The sequence below is a fragment of the Mchenga conophoros genome, linkage group LG23, assembly GCF_057382185.1.
Source record: "Mchenga conophoros isolate Kocher_MC1m ecotype Shallow Benthic linkage group LG23, M_conophoros_male_GT1.1, whole genome shotgun sequence".
NCBI lineage: Eukaryota > Metazoa > Chordata > Actinopteri > Cichliformes > Cichlidae > Mchenga > Mchenga conophoros.
In genome coordinates, this window is record NC_140547.1 from 25,293,471 (window position 1) to 25,319,310 (window position 25,840).

General features: G+C 40.8%; 1 protein-coding gene across 2 annotated transcripts in view; it reads right to left on the reverse strand.

The window, feature by feature from the left end:
- Positions 1-4,724: 4,724 nt before the first annotated feature.
- LOC146547343 (inactive dipeptidyl peptidase 10-like) overlaps positions 4,725-25,840 on the reverse strand; it is a 130,499-nt gene continuing 109,383 nt past the window's right edge. For both annotated transcript variants that reach the window (XM_085264695.1, XM_085264697.1), the window contains exons 14-27: positions 23,756-23,847; positions 23,187-23,234; positions 22,978-23,096; positions 20,361-20,408; positions 17,394-17,483; positions 17,149-17,218; positions 16,515-16,643; positions 16,374-16,430; positions 15,019-15,073; positions 13,837-13,936; positions 13,157-13,215; positions 9,592-9,661; positions 9,279-9,352; positions 4,725-7,641 (exon numbers count right to left, since the gene is read on the reverse strand). In XM_085264695.1, coding sequence (XP_085120821.1) covers positions 7,513-7,641; positions 9,279-9,352; positions 9,592-9,661; positions 13,157-13,215; positions 13,837-13,936; positions 15,019-15,073; positions 16,374-16,430; positions 16,515-16,643; positions 17,149-17,218; positions 17,394-17,483; positions 20,361-20,408; positions 22,978-23,096; positions 23,187-23,234; positions 23,756-23,847 — 1,140 coding nt within the window. In that variant the 3' untranslated portion in view covers positions 4,725-7,512. The remainder of the gene's footprint in view (positions 7,642-9,278; positions 9,353-9,591; positions 9,662-13,156; positions 13,216-13,836; positions 13,937-15,018; positions 15,074-16,373; positions 16,431-16,514; positions 16,644-17,148; positions 17,219-17,393; positions 17,484-20,360; positions 20,409-22,977; positions 23,097-23,186; positions 23,235-23,755; positions 23,848-25,840) is intronic.

Sequence of the window (25,840 nt, forward strand, 5' to 3'; positions counted from 1 at the left end):
CCTTGATTTGGACCCAGATAAGAAGCAGAATATGGATGATGAACTGGTGGTGCAGTGGTAGCTCTGTTACTTTACAGCAAGGTCTCTTTTACTCAGTGACAGATCACCATTTCGGCAGCATTATCAAATATATCAATACAATTGTTTCTTGTTACCAAGATTCCTAAATCACAACAGTGTATAAGAGCAGGGGGTTCCACTCTTTCTAATCTGTTCAACCTTGTTTTGCCAGCATTAAGTTGCCATTTCAAGTTGGATCACTGCATGATGGACTTTTTTTCCTCCCCAGGTTATCTTTGTTCACCAACTATGAACCTCTCTTACTGGGCAAGGACCAACAGATTGTAGCAGCAGTCACACTGTGAGATGGTCCTCGTGACACTGTCTACATTTAAATTTGTCCACAAACTGTGTCCAGAGTCCATTGCAGCAGCCAACTCTGTGATGTCAAACATCTAAAGACAATGCTGTCCATCCTTCAAGTCTGAGAATCAGCTGTCCTGTGTGCACCCAGCTTAAGAAAATGACTGGATTTCAGGAGGCAGCAGCTGGACAAACAGCTGTTGGAAATAGGTTTAGTGCCACATCAACAGGCCAATGCCAGCAAGGTCATGTAAATATAAAATGTGCCAAATTTACCTTGCTGTGCAACAAATACAGTGGGGCAAAAAAGTATTTAGTCAGCCACCGATTGTGCAAGTTCCCCCACCTAAAATGATGACAGAGGTCAGTAATTTGCACCAGAGGTACACTTCAACTGTGAGAGACAGAATGTGAAAAAAAAAATCCATGAATCCACATGGTAGGATTTGTAAAGAATTTATTTGTAAATCAGGGTGGAAAATAAGTATTTGGTCAATAACAAAAATACAACTCAATACTTTGTAACATAACCTTTGTTGGCAATAACAGAGGTCAAACGTTTACTATAGGTCTTTACCAGGTTTGCACACACAGTAGCTGGTATTTTGGCCCATTCCTCCATGCAGATCTTCTCGAGAGCAGTGATGTTTTGGGGCTGTCGCCGAGCAACACGGACTTTCAACTCCCGCCACAGATTTTCTATGGGGTTGAGGTCTGGAGACTGGCTAGGCCACTCCAGGACTTTCAAATGCTTCTTACGGAGCCACTCCTTTGTTGCCCGGGCGGTGTGTTTTGGATCATTGTCATGTTGGAAGACCCAGCCTCGTTTCATCTTCAAAGTTCTCACTGATGGAAGGAGGTTTTGGCTCAAAATCTCACGATACATGGCCCCATTCATTCTGTCCTTAACACGGATCAGTCGTCCTGTCCCCTTGGCAGAAAAACAGCCCCATAGCATGATGTTTCCACCCCCATGCTTCACAGTAGGTATGGTGTTCTTGGGATGCAACTCAGTATTCTTCTTCCTCCAAACACGACGAGTTGACTTTATACCAAAAAGTTCTACTTTGGTTTCATCTGACCACATGACATTCTCCCAATCCTCTGCTGTATCATCCATGTGCTCTCTGGCAAACTTCAGACGGGCCTGGACATGCACTGGCTTCAGCAGCGGAACACGTCTGGCACTGCGGGATTTGATTCCCTGCCGTTGTAGTGTGTTACTGATGGTGACCTTTGTTACTTTGGTCCCAGCTCTCTGCAGGTCATTCACCAGGTCCCCCCGTGTGGTTCTGGGATCTTTGCTCACCGTTCTCATGATCATTTTGACCCCACGGGATGAGATCTTGCGTGGAGCCCCAGATCGAGGGAGATTATCAGTGGTCTTGTATGTCTTCCATTTTCTGATGATTGCTCCCACAGTTGATTTTTTCACACCAAGCTGCTTGCCTATTGTAGATTCACTCTTCCCAGTCTGGTGCAGGTCTACAATACTTTTCCTGGTGTCCTTCAAAAGCTCTTTGGTCTTGGCCATGGCGGAGTTTGGAGTCTGACTGTTTGAGGCTGTGGACAGGTGTCTTTTATACAGATGATGAGTTCAAACAGGTGCCATTCATACAGGTAACGAGTGGGGGACAGAAAAGCTTCTTACAGAAGACGTTACAGGTCTGTGAGAGCCAGAGATTTTCCTTGTTTGAGGTGACCAAATACTTATTTTCCACCCTGATTTACGAATAAATTCTTTACAAATCCTACCATGTGAATTCATGGATTTTTTTTTCACATTCTGTCTCTCACAGTTGAAGTGTACCTCTGGTGCAAATTACTGACCTCTGTCATCATTTTAAGTGGGGGAACTTGCACAATCGGTGGCTGACTAAATACTTTTTTGCCCCACTGTATATCCAGAGAAAGTAGCACACATGTAAAGCCCAGTCTCATTAGTGCAAACTAACCACATTTTGCATAACTTATACTCTATATGTGAAGTTCACAGTTGCTTTGTGTCATTTTTATAAGAAAAAAAAGAAAGAAAATAATTTAAACTTTGGAAAATTTAAAGGCAACTATGTTGTTGCTAATTTATTATGTTCACAAAGCATTTTCACCCCTCCTCAGCTCATGTCTGAATTTTTATAAGAGGTGCACTTCTCTAGGTTGTAAAGCCAAATGTGGCACCATTTTCAGTCATAGCAGTGACCGATGGGTGGAGGCTTCACATCGAGTTCCTGACTAATCTTCAGGCTCTGCTACTGAGCCGAGACCTGAAGTGGTCTATAGGGAAATGCTGCTGATTTGTGCACAACAGCCACTAATCATTTCTACCTAGAAAATGCTGACTGTACACTACTTTGGCTGCAAATGAAGGGAGGAAATTATTCAGGTACAAAGGCCCAAGAAGTTAACAAAGGAAAACTTGATTTAACCACACACTGGTGGAAAACTGATGCCTGTGGACAGCAAGTCTGCTGTTTTTACCCGTGTCTACATTTAAAATATCAACTCATGCTGAAAGTTAAGACAGCTGTTGTAACTTTAATGCCAAACAGACACTTTACACAGAAAATATGAGAACCTACTTGTAGCTTGAGGAATGTGGGTTAGAGGATGGGGGACAGGAGACGATGAGGCTGGGAAACACTGCGGACATGTTCATGAATGACTCTGAAATGACAGCAGGAATTATGTGTATGATGCTACTGAAGACGCCGAGTGTCCCCTGATGCATCTGAAAACAATCTCTGCTCTGGAGGAGAGAGCTATGAACACTATTCTTAACTCAATAATAATATATTTATAGACCTTAGTAAGACATTGGTCTTACTTTAGATACGGTAGTTAGAACAATAAAAGCTTAGTAAAGGAATACCACAAAATGTAAGGTAACGCAGTTAAACACAAATATAAAAATAACCATCTTCTAAGACTTATAACTTGTGTTAGCCAATGAGCACGTACTTCCTATTTCCTTCTGAACCAGAACAGATAATTTAAATAATTTACTGAGTATCATGTTGTATTCAGTAAGACGTTAAACTTGCGAGACTTTAGTTTCACACGTGTAAAGGTCATCTACCAATTGGAAAGTTGGTGGTATGTTCCCAGGATGCTTCAGTCTGCATTTCAAAGTATCTTTAAGCAAGATTTTTTTTTTCTTTTAGTACCGGAGCTGTTTATTGTTTATTCAAATGCGAAAAATCCTAAAACAGTGAGCGTTTTCCAGAAAAATTAAATGGCACAAATTCGTCCTGCGAAATTACACGATCGTTATGAGAATAGGTGAGTCAGAGATAGAAAGGACTGAGATTGTGAATTAGACATGTTGTAAAACGTGTTTTGAGTCTTTGAGTAGAAGATCACAATATAAGAACCAGGCCATTTACCAAATTCTCAAATTAGAACTGGGTTTATTGTTGATAGAAGCTGCACAGGACAGGAAGTCAGACACAGGAATACCATATAGAATCCAGTCAATTTTCAAAATAAAAGACCCCTGAGCTCCGCTTTTGGAATGCCCCCAAGGTGCTTTGAAGCTCTCACAGAAACACACCAGTGAGGCAGAGGGCGGTTTTCATTTAAGTTGTAGTCACACAGGCTTAGAGACCAGTCTGTGGTCATCTGGCAACCACCATCTGGTTGCTAGGCCAAAATTTTCATTCGCCATCCGGTTGGCTAGGGGTTGCTAGCCTAAAACTGGTAACAAAGAGGATATATGATACTGCACCGAAAAACCTTCTTGTGACTGCCTTGGTTGCTAGCAGGTTGCTTGCCAAAGGTTAACACTCTCCATTTCTAGTCTGTGTTGCACTTTTTCAAGTTTCACTAAAGCTCAGAGTGAATGTCAAGTGCAAACTGCATCTCTCTGCAGCTGATATCCTGCCTCTTGCAAATATACTGTACATCTTTCCCTAGCGACTAAAGGTTGTTAAGCAGCCTCTACGCCTTGTGGCGGAGATCTTAGGCTTTTATCCAGCCAGGCACCCCTGCTGGACATTAGCGAGAATTCAGGCTTAACCACTTTTTGTGTTCATCTTGATGCATGCTCAATCATCCGGGTAAGTAAATCTCCAAAAGTTGATTCTGTTTATCTGGACATAGCATTTTGTGGGAGAAACGTTTCGTCACTCATCCAAGTGACTTCTTCAGTCTCAGATGACTGCAGGTTTCTTATAAACAGTACATTGTACTGTACAGTTCTCCCACAAAACGCTACGTCCAGATGAACAGAATCAACTTTTGGACACTTTGTGTGTTGATTTAACTTGTTGCCTTGCATCTTTCGTATACAGTCCATGCTTATGAGCCTAACTGAGATCCGAGGTGTTCCTGTGTTTAACAAAGAAACTCTCACAGCTCAAACATGACTTCTTCATCATTCTTTAATATTAAAACAGCGAAAAAATTTACAATAAGCTTCTCATCACTCATCCCACATCCACATTGCCCCCCTCCCTCCCACCCTCCCCAGAACAAAATCCATCCCCTCACAGACTCCATGTTACAAAGCACAGATACATATGGCTTTGAGTATGTTGCATCAGCAGCTGCTCGCTCCGCGATGCAAAGCGCTCATCTCTGAATGAATTATGAGAGTGGCCGTATCCTGGGCTACCAAAACAGTTGTCATGGCAACTACCTGCAAGCCAAGCACTGGGGGGATTTTTCACCCCCGACGCACGCCAGCTCCTGCAACTGTTTTTATCCTCGCGTGGAGATGAACCTCGCCGAGGATGCTCGTCTCTGTGATTGATGGCACTTGTGAGCGGCCGAGCGGTAATTGTGGGAATCGCTCTCAGAGCCGTAATCACAGTGAGGAGCGCTCTCGGGTGTCGTATTGGCATAACATTTATTATGCTTTTATTGCAGTGTTTTCTGGATAACACTACAACCACGATGTATTTACGAAAGAGAAGACTTGAAGCAGCTGGAAATGCATAAACTGAAGTTGGAGAACAACAGAACCAAATACAGTGAAAACTTCTGTATTCAGCCAAAGGTGATTCTATACCAAGTTTTGGACCACATACTTAAATATACAAAAACAGAACAGCCTGCAGCTATCTAAAAAAAAAGAAATTACAGCATAAAATATACATTATAAGCCAAATGTCACAATTTAACCTGCAACAGAGCTGCTCAAATACCCATGAGAAAAATTAAACCAAAGTAGGCTGTCCTGAAATGTAGTCCAGGCCAAACTATGAGTAGCTATTAAGCTCCTCCACACCTGCACAACACCAAAAAAACTGGTGTGAAATGGTAAATATCTACTCTTAGATGTAATAAATAAATAAATAACTCTGTTTCAGTAAGGACAAGGAAACATAGCGTGCTTAAAAAAAAGATCTTGTAACTGTCGTACATCTGTTTAGCACTATTGCTGTCTATAAGCTTGATGAGTCAAACTTTGTAAGCTGCCCCCACATAAATAATCCACAGGATAGCATCACAAACACCCGGGGAAATGAGACGTAGAAAAAGAAGGTAACAACATGACCTGAAAACGCCCTTGAAGTCGGTTTTTTAAACATGGCTTTATCTATAAAACTGATGTTTTTCTACTTTTTTATCCTCCCAGCTCTGGAAGATTCTTGACCTCTGGGTCAGGTTGGTATCGTTGGTATCATTATGCTTTAATATTTTGAGAAAGACACAACAGTTGATGCAAGGTGTGAGCCAAGAGTCCCGTCTTTACAAACCATACCAGAAGTAAGTCTGTGCTTCAGTGTGTGACCACTTTCCTAATGGATAAGGTGTCAGACTTCGGATCAGGAAATTGAGGGTTCGAGTCCCTTCATCTCGTAAAAATGAGTTTCATATCCACCAACACTGCTAATAAAAAGTGTAATGATTCCATGACACCAAAGCACAAACTGTGATGATTGTCTCCAAACACTTGCAGGCTGCCTTTTGACCGACTGCAATCGCTCTCAGATTGATTGCCAACAAGTTGCAGTAACTCCTGGTACAACGCTGAGATGCTTTGCAATGAGAGGCTCGACTCAACTGGTTGTATTGTTTAAAAATAAAAATAAAAAACCCTATGTTACTATCTGTGGAGGAATTTCTGTTTCAAATCTGTGATGTTGTAACTGGTGTGAGTTTCTGTGCATGTAGTTGGCAAAAGATCTTTGATTTTATCTGATTTATCAGCCTTTACGGCTGTATTCTCACAAACTCAAACTGTCAACATGACCCCAATTAATCACAGACTGAAAGCAGATCGACTCCATCACACTGCCATTTAATTCAGGTTTATTTATATAGCGCCAAATGACAACAATATTTGCCTCAAGGCGCCTTAACCCTCTCAAGGCAGGCGCTGCAGATTTGCAACAAGTAAAAGCTAACAACCTGGTTACCGCACATACATATTTTATGAGTTTTTTTTACTCAGAAGTACCACTGCAGGTATTCTTTTGTGCATTAGCAACAAAAACTTAATTTGAGCCTGAGAGGGTTAAACCGTAAGATAAACACCTTACAGTTTCATCACTGCCTCGACGCACCGAAGTCGAAGCAATAATTTAAAAGGCAACAAGATTGGACGTCCACTTGTTGCTGTTGTTTTCCCTGGTGTGACTGTATTTTAACACATCTGCCTCACTGGGACACTGCCTCAAACAGCTCCTCCTCTACTAATGATCAGGAATAAACTGGAAAAAGGAGTTGGTTTTTGTGCTGGTTGGTGATATTTGAATACATGGACCGTTTTAAGTTGTTTTGACGGAGGAACGTCTCAATCACACCTTGAACAACAGGTTTCTGAATCAGCCGTTAAACTCTAGGCAACAAGGATTCACAGATTTTAAACTAATCTAAACCTTAAAGGTTAAAAAAATGCAATTTCTCAATTATATTTGAACTCCGATTAACAACTCCAACAAGATCTCACAGTTTTCTCACAGTTTGAAGCTTGAACAGTTCTAAATGCTTCTTTCACAGGCTTGTTTGTGCCACCAGGACAAAAAAGGAAATCTAGGGACAGTCACTGACAACCTCTGACAGCAGGTGAAAACTTATTTCTACTGAGGTGACACAGACTATTCTGATATGTCAATAAGAAGCTTTTCCTGTCTGTCAAACATTGTGCTACAGGTATAAAACACACACACACACGCTCAGAAACAGTAGCGAGCCCGTTCCCTCTCACTCGTCATCCCGTTGGTTGAGTAACGATGACGCATCGAGGAGACATCCTCTGAAATATCCAATTAGGGAGTGAGTCAGCTGAATCTGGCTGCGTCTTGATAGGAAGTGGCCTTCATCTGGGAAGATCTGGCCCAGAAAGAGGAGAGAATTTATCTGATCTGAACAACCTCTGGAAAAATTCTTGTAGTGAGCTTTAAGTTTTATTCTTCACTTTCTTCACTCAAGGTTCACTTTACTCGAATGTGCTCAAGGTTTTGACCACAATAGAAATGTCTGTCCTTGAGTCTCCTTGCTTTATAGTGACTGGACTGCAGATATCCAACAAATAAATCCTCTGAGTGCTCAAAATTTAACAGCTTAAAGTGTTGCTGCTTTGTTGATGAACAGGAGCAAAGCGCTGAATTTAGACGAGACAAAGAGAGCATCAATCCAATCGTGCTAGTATCCGATACCAATACCAGCTTTAGTATCAATACTGTCAACATCTGGATCAATCTGCCCACTCCTATCTCGTAGCTCACTTTGAAACAAGATATGTGAGAAGCTTTTATCTGTTTATCTGTCTGTGGAAGAACTAGGAGAAAATCTGTGGATCAGAGAAAATCAGGTTCCTCTACTTTCTGGGGAGATACTTAGATTTGAGTCTGGGCTTTTAGAGTGATTGCTGGCTATCACCAGATGAAACTGGTTACAAAGAAGTTGCTGCACCAAAACCTCCTTGTGATTGCTTTGGTTGCTGGGAAATTACTGCAGTCGTCTGTAGTTTTTTTTTTGCATGAAAGACACCAAGTTGTCAGCAAACACTCCTCAACTATTTACTGACTGTCAAACTGAAGAGTGTAACGCAAACTGGAAATAGAGAATGTCCAAGTAAAAGTTTGTTTTACCACATCACCAAACTATGTTACAGAAAGTGCAGCGTTTACTCTTCGGTTTGACAACTGCTCAGCGAATAGCTGGCAAGAATTTGCTAATGCGAAAAACTACAGACGACAGGTCGCAATTTTCCAGCAACCAAAGCAAAGGTGGATTTTTACTGACACTGTAAGACTGTGGAAGAGATGATTTACAGTATTTGCAGCTATACTTAGGTAAATATGATTGAATTGCTCTCTTGTTAACAGATGATATGCATCACTGTTTAAGAAATATGCTACCTTTGCTAGCTTATATGCTATCTTGCCTTAGCTTAATTCAAACACTGGAAACAGAAGCAAATGTCAGTCAAATGGCAGCAATACCCACCTAGCAGCATCTCTAAAGTTTGCTCATTAGTTATGTTTTTAATTATATATATTTTTTACTATAAGCATAAAAGCAACATGTTTACAGGTTTGTTCTTTAGCATATTTTCCAAAACTTAACCGTTTTCAAGTATTGTCACAAAACACATTTTTTTTCAGTGAAGTTTGGCACAGAGAGGTTTTTAAAACATGTTTAAGTGAAAAATGGACCAGCTGTGACCATGCTAAGCTGTGATAAGGTAATCAGCAAAACTAAAGCTATTTATTGAATGATGGCTCTTCATAAGTACCTTTAAAGTGGGGTAAAGTGAGTTTTTAAATATTAAAAAAAATCCTAAAAGTCACACTTTTACAATGAAGTTTAGAACTCAAGTACAGGACAGCAAATTTCCTGTGCCACACTGGAGTAAATAAAGACTCTGCATAACAGTGCACTGATACATAATGGAGAATGACCCATTTTAATTAAAAGCCACAGCTGCTGTTTGCAAAGACTCTTTGTAAGAGCCGAGTGTTTACCTGCATAGTGTAGTTGGCTCCTATCTTTATTAAGTGCTTGATGAGCTCGGCCGAGTGCTGGAAGTGAACATTGGCTGCCGAGACACAAAAAAACAGGACATGCAAATAAGTGTCGGAGAGGTTAATTCCACCACTGGATAAAAGGCGCCGCACTCGCCGAGGTCAAGTTTTAAAGCTCAGCATAGCAGAGAGGCTCGTGAGACTCACGCCTACCTTCAGTAGCCCACATTACTACGATGTTATTGTGAAATGAAGTCAAATTACATCCTCCGTTTCTGCTGTTCTGTGAGGAGGATGAAGGAAATGTGCATACCGTCAGCAGTGCCGTGGACCAGGAATAGAGTTCCTCCCAGATTTTTCATGCCGGACAGCACTTTGGAAGCCTGAAGATTGGACACAAATCAAATTATTTGTCGCATTAACACCAGGTCATAACATTACAAGCATCAGAATTTGATTGAAGGGTCAAAAGTGTAAGAAAAGTTCATCGTGAAGTTTCCACTTGAGGAGGCGGATTGTAAGATCATTAACAGGAAAAAATATATAAGAAGCTAATTTTTTCTTGTTGGCTGATGCTCTCCCTGTGCAAGCTTGGCTTCGTCTCACAGGCATGTTAGATTAACTGGTAATTCTAGGTGAGGATGTGAGAGTGAGATGTTTCTCTGTCCATCTATCTGGGGTCTACCCTGCTCCAGATCCCTCGTGACTCTGAATTAGTTAAGCAGTAAACAGAAGCTTTAAGCTAAATATACTGGAAATCACTAGATTATTAAAGCAAGTAACCATCTTCTTGATGAAAAATTATACGAACGTAGACGTGCCAAACCTGTCATTCCTCTAGTAAGCGCATCATCTCCATTCAACTTTTTAAAATGTTTACCTTTACAGTAATAAAAAGCATGTTTATAGGCCACAAACTGCCCTGTTTCCCCCTGCATGACAACTGCATGATAGGTTATTTGTCTCTTCTTCTTTGAGCTGCTCCTTCAAGGGGTCGCCACTTTGGATCATCTATCTCACGCTATGCCTGGCATCCTCCTCTGTCACACCAGCCCATCCTTCACTATATGAACCTCCTCTGAGGTCTTCCTCTCACTCCGGCGCTCCTGCTTTTCCTTCTCTTTAACTGCCTCTGAACATGCCTTCCCTCTTCAGCCAGCAGTAGCACAGTTTCCACGTCATTCCATGGTTCACATTATTAATTATCTGCTTGCTTGATTAGGTGCATATTTTACACTGGAATCCCTTCCTGACACAACCTTCTTCTTTCATTCAGTCTTGGGACTGAAACTAGGAGTACTGGTTTGTAGTCTGGCTTGTAGCCCAAAGATGCGGTAACAGGAAGGTTAAGCCTGCAAGTCCTCACCTTGGCTAATCAGTCACTAAACTGGACCTTTACACTGCATTTGTGCTGCAGGTGCCTTTTTAATCTAATAGGAGGCTGAGGGGTAGAACCGACAGCCATCAGTATTTTTCACCCCCTGAAGCGAGGAAGTATGCAATCAGCTCCCCTTGTTTGTCTGTTTGTTAGCAGTCCAGCGTCCACAGTTTTCAGGATATTGTTGTGTGATGGTAGTTACCAAAAATAGCTCAATCTGATTTAATTTTAGTAAAAATCAGGTCAGGGTCACACCGAATGTGAATATCAGTAAAAACTTTAGATTATCCACAACTTTTTATGTATCGTCTTCAAACTTCACAACAATATACCAGGACTTGGGGGACACGAGTACCTCTGTTGAGTAAAAACATTTGATGTTAGCAGCACAATGACAGTGTAACACATTGACGTCAGCATGTTGTAATGAAAACAAAGTTTCAGTGTAGCCCTTGTCCTTCAGGGTGACTTGAGCTCTCTGAGTGCTCGTGTTTCCATCTGAGGTCATTTCTTATATTTATTTAGCCTGGAAAAACTCGACCTTAGAGTTATATATGTAGTCTGCTTGAATTAAAGCCACTGAAATAAAGGCGCTAGACTCACATGATGTAACGTGAGCCACTTTAAGTGTGATGATCCCGTCTGTTGTCCTTCATGCTCTTTGATTTGCTTTTTTTGGATTAAGATATTTAAAAACTAAGCAAAAAACATTTTTTTAAACCAAGATGCCAGACTGATAGCGATCGCACTGGGAGGGCGAAGCTTTAATATTACAGGATGTCTCAGTCTCACTGCTGTCATTCATTTTGTTCCCAGCTGGAATTCAAACCCGCGACCAGCCATCAACCACAGCATGTTTTCTCACCCGTCTGTTTCTGCATCTCGGAGGACTGGGTGAGTGATGATGCCCTGCTGATTATTGTCTGATCAGATTGTGCCACATTTCCTTCTCTGGGTGACTTTTGAAGCAGACCACCCCTCCTGCTGCGAGAGTCACAAAAATAGAGCTCTCTGGCCCAGTTACAGGCAACCCACTTAGGAAGAAAAACACTCTCTGACTGCAACCTTCACTTGGAGGACAGCTGGGTGATTTTTTTTTTTTTTTTAGGATGGCATTTCTCTGTTCCTAAATGTTTTCTTCTTCTTTACTGGTTGTTCTTTACTTTTAAAAAATGGGAGCTGTATAATTTGTGTTGGCTGTCTAACCTCTGCTATACTGTAAAATGTAGAAATGATTGGGAATCAAACAGGTAAAGGTGAAACCCACCCAGCCACCTGCATCATCAGCCAGCTGCATTTCCCATTAAAGTGGCTCTAAGTTTGCACTCTCCTTGGTTTCAGAGATTTGAGCTGCATGAAGCAGCCTGTACGGCTGCCAGCTTACCTCCACGCCTCGGTTTAAACACAGTAAAGATAAAAAGATAAAGGTGTCAGGTCGCAGGACATTTTATCATAAGCTGTGCTTCTTGTTTAAACACATTGCTGTCTATAAATGGAACAAGCTACAAAAAAACTATTCTCTGATTTCGCTGGAGCGCTTTAAAGGGTCGTCTTTGTCTCCCTGCAACAACCCCAGCACACCTTTTTCTTTTTTTGTGTGTATAATGTGTCTCAATTTCTGTATATGTTTTTTGTACACAGGTCTGTCTTTTCAAAAAGAGATGTTGATCTCAATAAGACTGCCTGTTTAAATAAAGGATTTAATAATAACAAGAAGCACTCGGAGAGCACAAACCTCCGCCAAGCCGGCTCACTCTCTGGGCAATATTTACTTTTAAGGGAACAGTACTGTATTTTGTATACATTCATCTTGTTTTCTTTGTTATTTTTAAAAGTACTTTAAGCAGCTTGTAGTGCAGTAAAAAATCAGATACTGGTAGCATGAGAGATATTTACTTCACTCTCTACACTACAGTATATGCAGCTTACTCTACTATCTTTAAGCATGTAATACTTTCTGACGTCCCCTAAAAAAGGCAGATGTGAAATGTAGATGTGAGGTCAGAGGTCAAACGTGACACGCCATCTGATGAGGGACATCCAACTTCCCAAATCCAGTCGCATTTAGCTGAATTTCTTAGCAGTGTTAATTTTCTTAACTAACAAATGATAACTAAACAAAAACTGATGGACACTTTGGAGAGAAGAGATCCAATCAGAACTTATGAAGTTGTGAGCAAGGCGGGACGAGTTTGGAAGTAATCCAATCAGAAGTAATCAGACATACACATTTGAGCTGCCCTCGGGAAACGACTCAACCACCTCACGTGCTCGCAGTTTCTCTCGAAAACGCTTGGGAGGAAGAGACGAGCGGACATATGGACAGGTTTCACATTTGATGGACAGGAAAATAAGATGCCGTGTGGAGGAACGCTCGTGCTACAACAATTAGTTGAATAAAAATAAAAGAGTTTAAATGCTTAAACTATGACTAAAATGAAATGAATCTAAGTCATCCGTTAATAAAGAAGCAGGTGGGTAAAAGACAGAAGACGCTCACTTGGTATCTGCTCTCGTCAGTTGAAGGTGAGCCGAAGTATCTCTCTGAGAAGGCTGAGGCTGAAGGGGAAAAGGGAAATCAAAGAGGTTACATGACGTCAGCAGCAACCTGAGAACTTTACATAAAAAGTGCTGCATGGATCTTCTGGAGGATCTGACAGATCAGTGGCACTGGAATAAGCTAGAAGCCACACATTATGTTAGAGGACACATTTGAAGTTTATTATTGGCAAAAAACAAGTTGAAGTCTTCTTCGACTCATGCTGGAAGAACAGTCGGAGGTGGAAAGGCGTCTTATTTCTGCTTTTTACGAGTGAAGACAGACAGACAGAGACGCTTTCTTTGAAGCAGAGGCTTTGCAGCAACACTTCAGTCTATTAAACTCTACTCACAGCCAGCAGGAAGTCCTGAGCTGTACAGGAGTGCTAACGCCCAGCATTCCCTCCCAGAACTGACGAGAACTTTTTCATCTTTAAATGTAATAACCCTGAATTCCCGAAAGCGAACGCAAAGGATAATTAAAGTGACATTACCCCGGCAGTGCACATGAAAAAGATTGTGCAGGATAAAGATGTTGTGTTCTGAGAAATGACTAGCCGGGTTCAGCAGCAGCAGCAGAAGTAATAAATATTTCCGCGTCTCTGGAGCGTTGTATTAAAGAGGATTCAAATTCCTGCTCACCGTACATGCTCCAGTCGGTGACGGGAGCGCGAACAGCTGCGCAGCTGATCAGCTTCTCTGTCGACTTCAGCATCATCAGCGCAAGGTAGCCACCGTAGCCCTGCAAGGGAGACATTAGAGGAGCGTCACTTGCACCGAGAAAACACAGGACGTTTCTATCGTGTTTACACAGCATCAAAAAATGGCAGTCTCTGCATGGATCTGTACTTCATTACATTTATATATGGTCTCCAGCAAGAGCAGCTGGCAGCAAGAACTGTTGAAATATCTTTAACAAACTAATAAAGAAAGGCAAAACTAAATTTTAGGGAATAATGTGTAATTTAATTGGGTTTTTGTGGTATTAGTGGGCTGTTCTGGGTTTAAAAACAGGAGCATTATATTACAAGTAGCTCAAAGAGTAAATACACTGCTCAACATCATCCAGTGTGGCCCGTTTGGCAGTGATGGTTTGGGGAGGCGTATCCTTGGAGGGTCACACAGACCTTCATGTGCTAGCTAGCGGTACCCAGACTACTCAGACCAAGAGAAACTCCTGTTCCTCCTGGTACAGGTCATAAACAAGTCTCCTGTGGCCAGAACCTTTAAGTAGTCCCTGGATGACAAATGCATGATGACAAATGTTGCCTCCTAATGAAGGGCCACAAGTGCCAAAATGAATTAACTGAGTACATCATTAAATCATTCATTTAAGGTGTCATTAATAAATAATTACATTTGTAAATGAAAAATTATTTAAATATACAAATAATTAATATTAAGTAATTTCATTTAAAACAGTTAATACAGCATTTATTATTTTAATTAATTATTATTAGATTCAATTATAATTTAATGAGGAATTTAATTACCTCAGTACATCAAATAAATTCATTTGGCACTCACAGCCCTCCATACTCCAGTGCACCTCTTTTTCTTTTGTACCAAAGCGGCTGAAATGGATTCACAGTGGTTTCTACTTCTTAAATAGGCAGACTGAAGCTTCACTGAGTTGTTATAATTAATGATGGCAGAGTCCATTTTAACCATGTTTTCTTTGTAAAATCTCATTTCCTCTTTTTTGTGGGATTAATTCACTGGATGAGGAGGAAACAGAAATCAGAGTTTTGACTGGGCAGCCACTACAGTTACTGTACCGATCACACGTGTATTCAGGGTTAGGTCAGGGCGTGAGAGACTAACCTCGCCGAAGACTCCAACACGAGTGCGATCGATGAACGGCCGCTCCGCCAGGAAACTGAAAAACACAGCGGCTATTTTTAACGAGTGGAGAGGAAGTGGGTATCAGAAAGCAAGAGAGGTAATTATAACTTTATATTTCATTTCACACATCACACACTCTGCTGAAGCTACATAAGGAAGGTCAAAGGTCAAAGCCGTGAGAGAAGTTTTTGAATGCAAATTTATGTTTTCCAGAAATATTACTATTCATAAAGAAATAATTTTTTTCTTTACATCTCCCAAAGTTTTGAACAAAGATCACTTACACCAGACCTCATTCTAATCATCTCATCAATTCCAATAAAAGGTGTAACAGTTGTAAAAATGACCATTTAAATGTTTTATTTTTTTTAAGAAACAGTGACAAGCTCTTAAATGTCCATTTCAAAGATGTTTAGAGCTCATAAAACAAGCACCTTTATATCCAGAAAACTGGAAACAGAGATTCGATTGATTTTCTTCTGTTCACAAACTCAATTAGTTGCTTCGGGCCAAGGAGTTATGTTTTCAGTAGCATTTACATGTGTGCTTCATTCTGTCTGTAAACATGAAAGCTCTTAAGGTTTAAATGAATTTTGATAAAACTCTGTAGGCGAGTAAGGTGCACTCATATTAACAAGTCATTAAAATTAGCCTTACATCCATCGAGGTCTTCAAGGTCAACTTACTGGTCGAAAAATGACAAAAAGCCTTAAAACCCAGAAACTATGATTCTCACAAGTTTGGTGTGTCGTCAGTACAGAAAGTAACATATAAAGGTTTAAACCTCAAATCACATTTGACCTCTGACCTCTTCTTCAAGGTCAACAGATTGAGCTGAAAGTCAAAGTGATCATTAATGTTTCTTACTGCCATATCGTGTATTGACAGCATATAGACATGTAGGGAATGACAAACAGGAGGATTTTAAATATATTACGTTACTTTGGAACTCTGACAAGTTTATTAAGGTCAAACTTTCTTTGTTTGTATCAGCAACATTTAGGAAAGAATTATGAATATCCTACAAATATCGTGTCACATCTGACCTCTGACTTCACTCTGACCTTGGGTTTTATGGCACTACATACTTCAAACTTCTTAAAATAATTTTAAAAATAACAAAGAAAACGAAATGAATATATACAAAATACAAAGCAGGACTCAGAAGCTTCTTGTTATAGATCATTTAAGGGTTTTGCTTTGCTTTTTAACTTTTTTAACGTATGCATCTTGTTTATGTTTTCCCGCCCAAGAACACCACAGAGTCATCTGCGAAGCTCTGACAAAATCTCTGTCTAACAGAGAAATGGTACTCCAGGGTGGACGCTACGTACTTCAGAGCTGCTATGTAGTCCTCCACGTCCGCTATGCCGAGCCTCTGCTGTGAAAAACTGCCAGAGGACAAAAGACAAAGAAACTGTGAGGTCAGAAAGGACTGAAACAACTTCTGTTACTAAAAAAACAAAAACTGTTACCTTTGACCTCTGAACCCTGACCCCCTGCCATCAATCCGCGCCACGATGACCTGCGCCAATCCTGCCAGCACCGAGTCCCACTCCAGCCTGAACTCCTCCGTCACCGTCTGGGTGCCTGGAGAGCTGTCGCTGTCGGGAAGGTTGTTTTACTCACATTAATGTACTGACTCTTAGATCCGGACATATTTGTAGTTTACTGTGTGAGAGTGGCGCTTCACTGAAGCATTTTGACCCTTGGCCCTGACCCATTTTTGCTCTAATGGTCACCATAATTTACAAAATGAGCATCATGCTGTACTGAGAAAGACTTAAAACTAGCCACCCAGGGCATAAACCCTGAGAAAAATGTTAACTAAGGACATAAATGAAGGGAACTGAAGGTCGTTTAGACTTCTGTATAACCACGTCTTTCTGAAACCAGTCCGCATGTATATAAAACTGCAGGTTGATTTTAGCTATGACATTTACATTTTTCTCAAACATCCATTTTCATCTCCACAAATGTGTCCGACAGCCTGCAGCTACACTGCAGTTCCATTTTTAGCTGTCCTCACAGAGTCTGACCTTTGAAGCTCACAGTGCTGCGATAAAATAAAATAAAAAAGGCAAATGTAATAAAGTGGAAAAGGCTTACACAATAAGAAGAAGGCCGTAGATGTAGGAGTCAGAGAAGTCAGGAGGATAGATGAGCTTCAGAGGCAGCCCTGTGAGAAGACATGCAGAAATATTAGCTGGAGACGAGGCGAGGATAAAAAAAAGATGCACGCACAGACACACAAACATGACGACAGGTGCACAGACTCAAACACGCTCGGAGTGGCTCAATTATCTCATGAAGCTCACACACTAGCACAGCTGTTAAGTGCAGATAATTTGTACCAAAGGTTGTGTTAGTGAGCTCCGTCCGAATCATCCTTTTAGTCTCCAGCGCCGAGCGCAGGGGGAGGTTGTTCTCCAAGACGAAATACGCTGTGAAGAAGAAATCGTGTTTATCAGAGTGCAACAAAGCTGTTATTAAGACGAGAAAAATCATTAAAAGATGCTAAGAGGTCCAGGATGCTCAGAGCGGAGCAGTTAATTCTCTGAGTGTTTTTCTATCAAGACTTCATCGACTGCTGGTTATTACGCCACTGTTATTTTTACACAATAAAAAGAAGTCATGACTTGACGTTGCTATTCACGAGCTATATCTCAGACTCTACAGGTCTCAGTTAGCATGATAAACGTTCAAGTTCATGACTTCTGGAACAATGTCCTTTGGAAAGAAGAGACCAAAATCGAGATGTTTGGTCAGAAAGCACAAACTCAAACATCTGATACCAGCTCCTAAAATGTGGAACAATTTCTCTTCTCTGTTCGTTTTTAAATCTCGTTAAAACCTGCATCTTCTCCTTTGGTTCATTGTGGTTGTTTGTAAAGTGCTTTACAAATAAAGTTAGTATAGTATGGTAGTTTTCACTGTTACCTCCTGTGGGTGGAAAAACCCAGCACGTGACTCTCTGTTCTCACCAAATATTGACCCTGATAGAGGATGACCCCTACCTTCAAACAGCTGTGTTTAGAGATCAGAAGATCGCCATGGTGTTTTTACTTATCTCAGTTGAGGGTCTGCAGACTGAGGCCGCTGCATGTAGCATGGATTATGAGCCTGCTTGAGTAAAATGTAAAACTTGCTAATGTTTATCCAACTACAACACAGCCGATATCGTGGCTAGAAAGACTAAACAGTGTCATAAATAGATGCCTCATACAGGCGGTGTCTATTAAAAGGTACACGACACTCATATGCGAGTTTGTAATGAGCAGCTAATTGTGTTGGTGTTTTTCCATCAGGTCCTCATTGATTAATAGCAAAAGCTCTAACTTGCAGTTTTATTAACATGCTCACAGTTTCTCATTTGAGCTTTGCCTCTGATGTATGATTGATCAGCTAGAAGAGTTCAGAAAGTTCATTACTGTATGGATTACTGGGAAAAACCTGCAGTGTAAGACTGGTTTACTGATGACCATGAACCAGACCAACCAGTAAATATTTTCTGGCTTGGCAACACATCAAAATCACCTTTGAGGAGAAAAACACTCACACCTGCAGTTCTCTCCTAAAACACCACATAGGCCTCAATATAACATGACCCTGCTTAGAATATGACCACTCACCTTCTACCTGTTATTTAAGGAAAATGTCCTTTTATAGGAAACCCTTTACACTCATTATTTGAGGAGGATTCCCAAGATACTATTACTGCAAAGCAGGGTCTTATCAGAGGGATGCTTCATTAGTCACTCTTCCCAAATTACCTAATACAAAATGTTTTTTGAGCGTGTTTTCACCTTTTTCAAATCAGTCTGAGTGCAGCTGGTGCAGATTGTGAAACCCCCGTGAGAAAGATTTGCCGTTTGTAATACTGGACTATAAAAATCACAGACTTAACTTGACAGCTGTCACTCTTGGCTGTTTAATTTCTCTCTGCTTCATTTATGCAGCAAATGCACTGGGAGACCTTCAGTCGTAATTCATCTATTTTTTATGTGGCTGCAAAACGCACCAGGCTTCAGCAAAGGCTGCTGGGTAAACTGGCTATAAATCCACTGTATGAACAGGCTGAAAGCATTTGCTGATAAGCAACATAAATAATCCATATTGCAGACCAGTCATGGTGGTGTTCTCTGATAAACTATATCTGATTTCTCATACCGCCTCCCCCCCAATCTTATTTCTAAGGAAAACTTGCATAAGGAAACTTGGTTGATTGTATATCAAAGGTGAATTTGCTCCTTTCTTCTCCATCCTCGAGCCCTCTGACAGAGTCCACCTCAAACAGGCATTAGAAGAACTACAGTTTTTGGTACTTCAGCTGTGGATTTATTTTTCAGCCCTGGACCTTCAGTGGGTTCTTGTCTGCCCCCATAGTCTCCAAGTGCCACAGCAAGTGGCAGTAATACACTCACTGAGAAGCAACAGTGAGCTTGGTGATGTTTTTTAAACATGCATGTTTTTTTTGGAGAAAGTTGATCCTCTCACGACAAGCATCTGGTTTGTTATCCCTGAAAACTTCAGCATTTGGAAGAATTTCTCACAAAAGGAACCCCAGAAAACATAACTACGTTTGTTACTTCAGCCTGACTTTAACACAACACAATGTGGCTCGACACGACGAGGCTGCCCTGTAGCATTTTGAGGTGATTTCTCCTAAAAACAGACACATGGAAACTGTTACTGTACTTTAATTCAGCTTTTAATTCCTGCTTTTGTGTAACGGAAAATTCTGCAGCTCATGTGCATTTGAAGAAGCACAAGCACACGGCCAAGCAAAGGTGTCACTGCCGCGACTGTGCATGAAGTTGGTGACCTCTCCTTTCACTATGTTTGTAGAAGCAGTCTGCACAGCTAGCTGCTTGATTTCATCCACCTGTGGCCATGAAGGTGACTGGAACACCATGGCTGAGTGAATACTTTTGGAAATGTAGTGTAGGTGTCCTCTCTCTGGCATTCTATCAGTGCACCACTAACTTACACAGATGGTATCCAAATCCACTCTTTCACAATCTTTTAATGAATTCCCCTTGCAGCCCCGCTGATGATTAGCTCTTCTAAAACACTAAGCGATGACACCCGCCCGTTTAAACTGTGATACAAAGACGTTAAACGCCTCCAAAATGCAGAAATTATCAGCGCAGTCTGGCACCAAATCCAGCAGCTGCTCATGTTTCCACACAAATGAGATGATGTCGCCTAATTGCAGAAAACTATTTTCCATTTCAGAGCAGAAGTGAGAAAAAAGCACATCTGCCCGCCCACACAAACATCGCACAAACACCATCAGGCGGAGTAAAGACTCCACTCACAGTCCACGTCGGCGAGACTGACGAGCAGCACAGCTGGAACTCCGGGACCTGCGATGGGAGACAGAGAGAGAGAGAGAGGGAGAGAGATGACTGTGTGCTTGTGAATAAAAAGCTCCATGCTGATGCAGCCTGCTTTAGGTTGTGTTTTGACCAATTATCAGTCATGCAAAAGCAAAAAAGAACAACTTATTCTGAACATCAGGAGTATTTTTATTTTTATTTCTGCAGTTGTTATGCGATTAAAGCAAAAAGAGTGAAACTGGAGATTTCAATCAGGTTTAATTCTCTCAGCCAAGCTCTAAATGCAGCTTTCCTTTGCATTTGCCATATTAGAAAGTAAAAGTGAACAATGTTGTCGATAGATGGTGTTGTCTGGCTTTAGATTGAGTGCGTTATTTGTCTGGAGAAATAAACTAGCATGGAGCCAAAGAAGCCAAAAAGCCAACCGGAAAGGCTTATCCCTCAAAACTGTAAATACAAAAAAGTTGCACAAAATAGTTTCCCACCACAGGAAATTTATTTTGAGTGTCTTCATAGTTTTATTTTTGAAATACACCAATTTCTATACACTGCAGGAAAAACGAAAATAAATATTATAGTGCAAATTTGCAAAAAAGCAGCATCTGCATCAAAATAAACTATTTCCAGCAGTCCAATATGAGTCCTAAGCATCCCAGAAACGACACAGAAAGTCATAAAGTCAAACATAACTTTTAAAAACACAAGTATAGGCCCTGAGGCCTTGATGGTAAAAAACTACATTTCCGCGAAAATGACGTCACTTCCGGTTTCGGGCAGGTCATGGCGGACATGTGATAGTTCACGCTGATGGACGTAGGAAGTGTTACAAACAGCTGATCGGATCGGCAAAGCGTGTTTCTGGAATATTGTGTTTTTGTTGCTGCAACTGCTTTTTATGCAGTTTTTGCAAAGCTATATGTGGAAGGAAGCCGTGACCTAGGACAAGCTGATGGCATAAGATGTAAGTACAACTGCTCCGGTTTCATATGCAAAAAAAATTATTATATTATTATATATTATTATTATTATATTACGTGGTTGCAGAGCTACCAGGATTTAAAAATAGTTACGCAAAACGGAGCGTGCCCGCTCTGACCGGTTTTAAAGGGTTAAAAATGTAAAATAAAAACAAGTGTTTTTGATTTACACTGGAAAATCTAATTCAATTATAAGATTTTACATATGGGGACATAATACAGTCATGTGTTCCTCGCCAGGTTCTAAAGTTACTTAAATAAAACCTCAGATGAACAACAGCACGACATCTTACACTGTGTCATTATTTAACAAGAACCAAAATGCTGAACCTAAGCAGACCTCAGGATTCAGCAGCCTGTAGAAGCACCTTCAGCAGCATCACTGTGAAGGACACTTGGTCCAATCAATCAATCAATCAATCAATCAATCAATCAATCAATCAATCAAGGCTTTATTCGCCACGTGCAGGTTGCCCTGCAGTGAAATAGGACTCCCCCGACCTTACACACACAACACAGACATCACATGGGGATACAGGTCGGAGATCGGTAGCGTTACAGAAAAAAACACTGAAATATACACTACAATGGGAAAGTACAAGAGGAAAAAAAGATATCCTCTACTCATGCTGGGCTCCTGGGAGGACAGCATGAGAACAGGAAACAAAAAAACTAATGGGGATGGGGTCCATAAATAGATAATACCCAGAAGGAGCGTGGTCTCGCTCCTTAAATTCAGATAATTTATCTCCAATTATCCCAGTTCATTGAGGTTCATGGACAGCTCTCTTAAGATCCCACCAGAGCATTACAGTCAGGCTGAGGTGAGACGTTTGACTGAATCATAGCAGCAGCTGTAGATCTGCTGCTATGGTTGGGATCATTGTCCTGAGTCCACGGTCGACTCAATGACCGCAAGGTACCCAGATCATGAGCCCTCCACCACCGTGCTGACAGCTGGTATGAGGTCTTTGGTTTTGTGCATCCTGACCAAACATTTCTACTTTGGTCTCGTCTCTCGAAAACACATTGTTGCCGAAGTCTTGTGGTTTGTTCAGATGCAGTTTTACAAACCTGCTGTTTTTAGAGAGAGGAGGCTTTCTCCTGCTAAACCTTCCAAAGAAGCCATACCTGTCCCATCCTTTTCTACTTTGACTGTCATGAATTTTAACATTTAACATGCTAACTGAGGCCTGATAGAAAGCAGAAACACTTTCATTCCTGTGAAAGCAGTGAGGTGATCCATGCTTGTTTTACACACTGTTTCTGCATTTTGGCTCAGTTTCTGTTAAATAAATAATTACACTGTGCAATAAATCATGTTGTTTCTCATCTGAGGACCAGATGGTTTCTCATTAAGCCCCCATATATAGAGTTTTAAAACTGAAAGAGGACTTCCCTCTTCACACATAACTCTTAATATTTCTCTATTCAAACGTTGTCTTTCATGGCGTAAAGTCTCACCGTGTGTTACAGCCTCTGCCGGTCAGAACTCATAAGCTCAGAAAGAGTGCTCATTAACACTCTGTCATTAAAATGCCAAATCTTGCTCACACGAGACCTCATAATTTGTGTGTGTGATGCTTCCCCGAGCGGGATGTGCATCGACCCTCTCTGACCTCGACAGTGCACGATGGCGTGCTGTGCGTCTGGGCTGACGTTGGCATCGAAGAAGGTGCATCCCTCTCGCAGTCCACAGGTGAGGCATCGCCGTGGAAACGAGCTGAGAGTCGACACACTGTCAGAGGAAAGGGGACAAAATGTTTACCGAGCCTCACACGCACACACACAAAGGCTGGGGGAATAAGGCTTTAAGTGTGTGTTTCACCTGTATAGGTGTCTGTGTTCTGCAGCGTCCTTTGTGCTCAGGAAGTATCTGTGTGAAGGAAAGCAGAGCAGCTAAAGTAGGACAAGGTCACACATCCATTATCCATCCGCCTGCACTCGTCTCTGTGTCCGCCCAACCGTAAGTAAAGATCTGTGCTGTCATGAAACTGGCAGCTCACAAAGCACTTGTTGTTTTCACACGTTTATCTCCTCCTCCTCAATGAAGCTGAATTATTATTATTAGCAGTGATAATGGGAAAAAATAAATAAGACAGAAAGAAGAGTTTTTATTCTGTTTCTTGGTTGGAAAATGAAAAAAAGGCTTTTCATCTAGAGAAAAATTAGGCTTTTAGCAGGAGTGTTTTTCCTTTCTCTCATCGTCTACTTTACATCTGAGCCACTGCTTTCTGAGTCCAGCGTTATAATTACAGCCTGGCAACGAAAAGCCACACAGTCTGTGTTAAAACATTCATTTTTGTGGCTGTATGAGAAGCGTCTTAACATCTTCCTCTCAAATATCAATCAGTGTTTGCTGAGACAACACGGGTTATGATTTTGTTTGAGTCTTACACAGTCTGGTTGTTTTCGTCGTACGCCACAATTTTTGTCACCTCCCAGTTTCCCGACGTCAAGTTGCGAACTTCGTCCTGGTCGCTTCGCAGCTGAAAGACAAACAGTTTGATGGAAACATGCTGAAGTGAAAACAAAGTGAAGAACTGATAAGACTTGGAGTCTCTCATCCCAGACTGGTTAGTTAGGAAATGCAGTTTTAAATGACTTTGATGAAGTTACTTCATGCTGTCTGAATATTATTATCTTTGTTTCTGGCATTCGACTACTATTTTGACAAAGATAATCATTTTTATTGACAGTGAAGTTTAGAAATTTCTTTGTTAATGTTCATCCTTTGCCCATATTTAACTGGTGTATGGATTTGGATGTGTGTGCTTCATATTGTTTTGTGCAGCCTATGATTGTACTGCTGTCCTTGTTTGCAAGGACACTCATGACAAAAGAGACTTTTAATCTCAAGATTATTTTTTCCTTATGAAAAGAAGGTTAAATAAAAAAATTAAGTCTGGGGGTTGTGTATTCAGGCTCCACATTACATAAAAGTTAAAAACTGATTTGCATGTCACTGAATAAATAAGTATTTGATCCCCAATCAAAACAAGAGTCATGTGGTAAGCTGTTTCCTGTTGGTCACCAGGTTTGCACACATCCCAGGAAGTGTTTTGGTCCACTCCACATTACAGAAACTCTCTAAATCCTTTAGGTTTTTTGGCTAAAGCTCAGCAGCTTCAGCTCTATATAGTCTGAAGTCTGGTTAGACTACTCTTTTATCACAGTGTGCTTCTTCTTTAGCCCGTCCTTTGGTGCTTTGGTGATATGTTTTGGGTCAATGTCTTGCTTGAAGAGCCATCCATGACTCATTTTCAGCGTCCTGGCTGAGGGAAGCAGGATCTCATGAAGTCGTATTGTACAGTTACCATGTTTCCACGTGGGGGATGGTGTTCTTTGAGTCTTCAGATTTCAGTCAGTTACAGCGTAGTGTGTCACCAACGGCATTACCAACTGACTTCAAATAATTATTTAAATCAATAACATACAGATCAATTTATAACTTTTATATAATGGTGTTTCTGGATTTTTGGTTGATATTCTGTCTCTCTCCAATTAAACATTTGGTGCCAGCCCCGATTCTGTGCCTCCTCTTTCTTGACAGTTGCAAATATGCAAATATGCAAATATGCGTTTTATTGTGAGAATTGTTTCCTTTTTATGTCCAACCCACCAGTTGGACCCTGACTTTTTCTTTATTAGCAAAGCAGCACAGTGACAGCTGTCTGTATACTACAACCTTCAGCGATGCGAACAAGGAAAAAGAACTCAAAACAATTGAAGAACCTGAAGTAAATTAGATCAATTTTTAAGCTTCTGTGTATTTAATGACCAATTTTTTTTTTTAATGTCCTAAAGTTTCATATAAAACTGAGCTGATAATTGAAGTTCAGTGACCTGCGAATGCAGTTTGTTTCATTGCATCTTATACATCATGTGGAATTACACAGTTATAAGAGCTTCTGTTCTTAACATTAATTCATAAAAATCCAGATTGTATTTTTATTTTAAAGTGGCCCTACTATGCTCATTTCCAGGTTTATATTGTGTGACTCTAGCAGCGTATTTTTTACATCATTCAAAGATCTACATAATCATTCTGTGGACCTTGGTGATGACCTCACTTTAAACCCAGCTTTCTTCTGATTTGTAGCCATTAATAAATAAATAAAGTGTCTAAACAGCAGCTGGGTTGAAAAGATGGTCTTAAACTGAGCGATTAGAGGATGACATTATTAACATAGACTAATCTAATCACACTGCAGGAACCCAGTGCATTTAGGCATGCAGACATGCTTAAGACGACTTAATGAGGTTCAACCTGAACATCAGAATGGAAGAACGGTGACTTTGAGCATGACACAGTTGTTGATCTAAGTATTTCAAAAAGAACAGAGAAAAAGAGAAAATGTTCAGTTCGCTGGGTGAAAATGCTTTGTTGATGTCAGAGGTCAGATGAGAAGGGCCAGACTGCTTTCAGCTAATAGAAAGGCAACGGTAACTCAAATAACCACTCATTACCACCAAGGTATG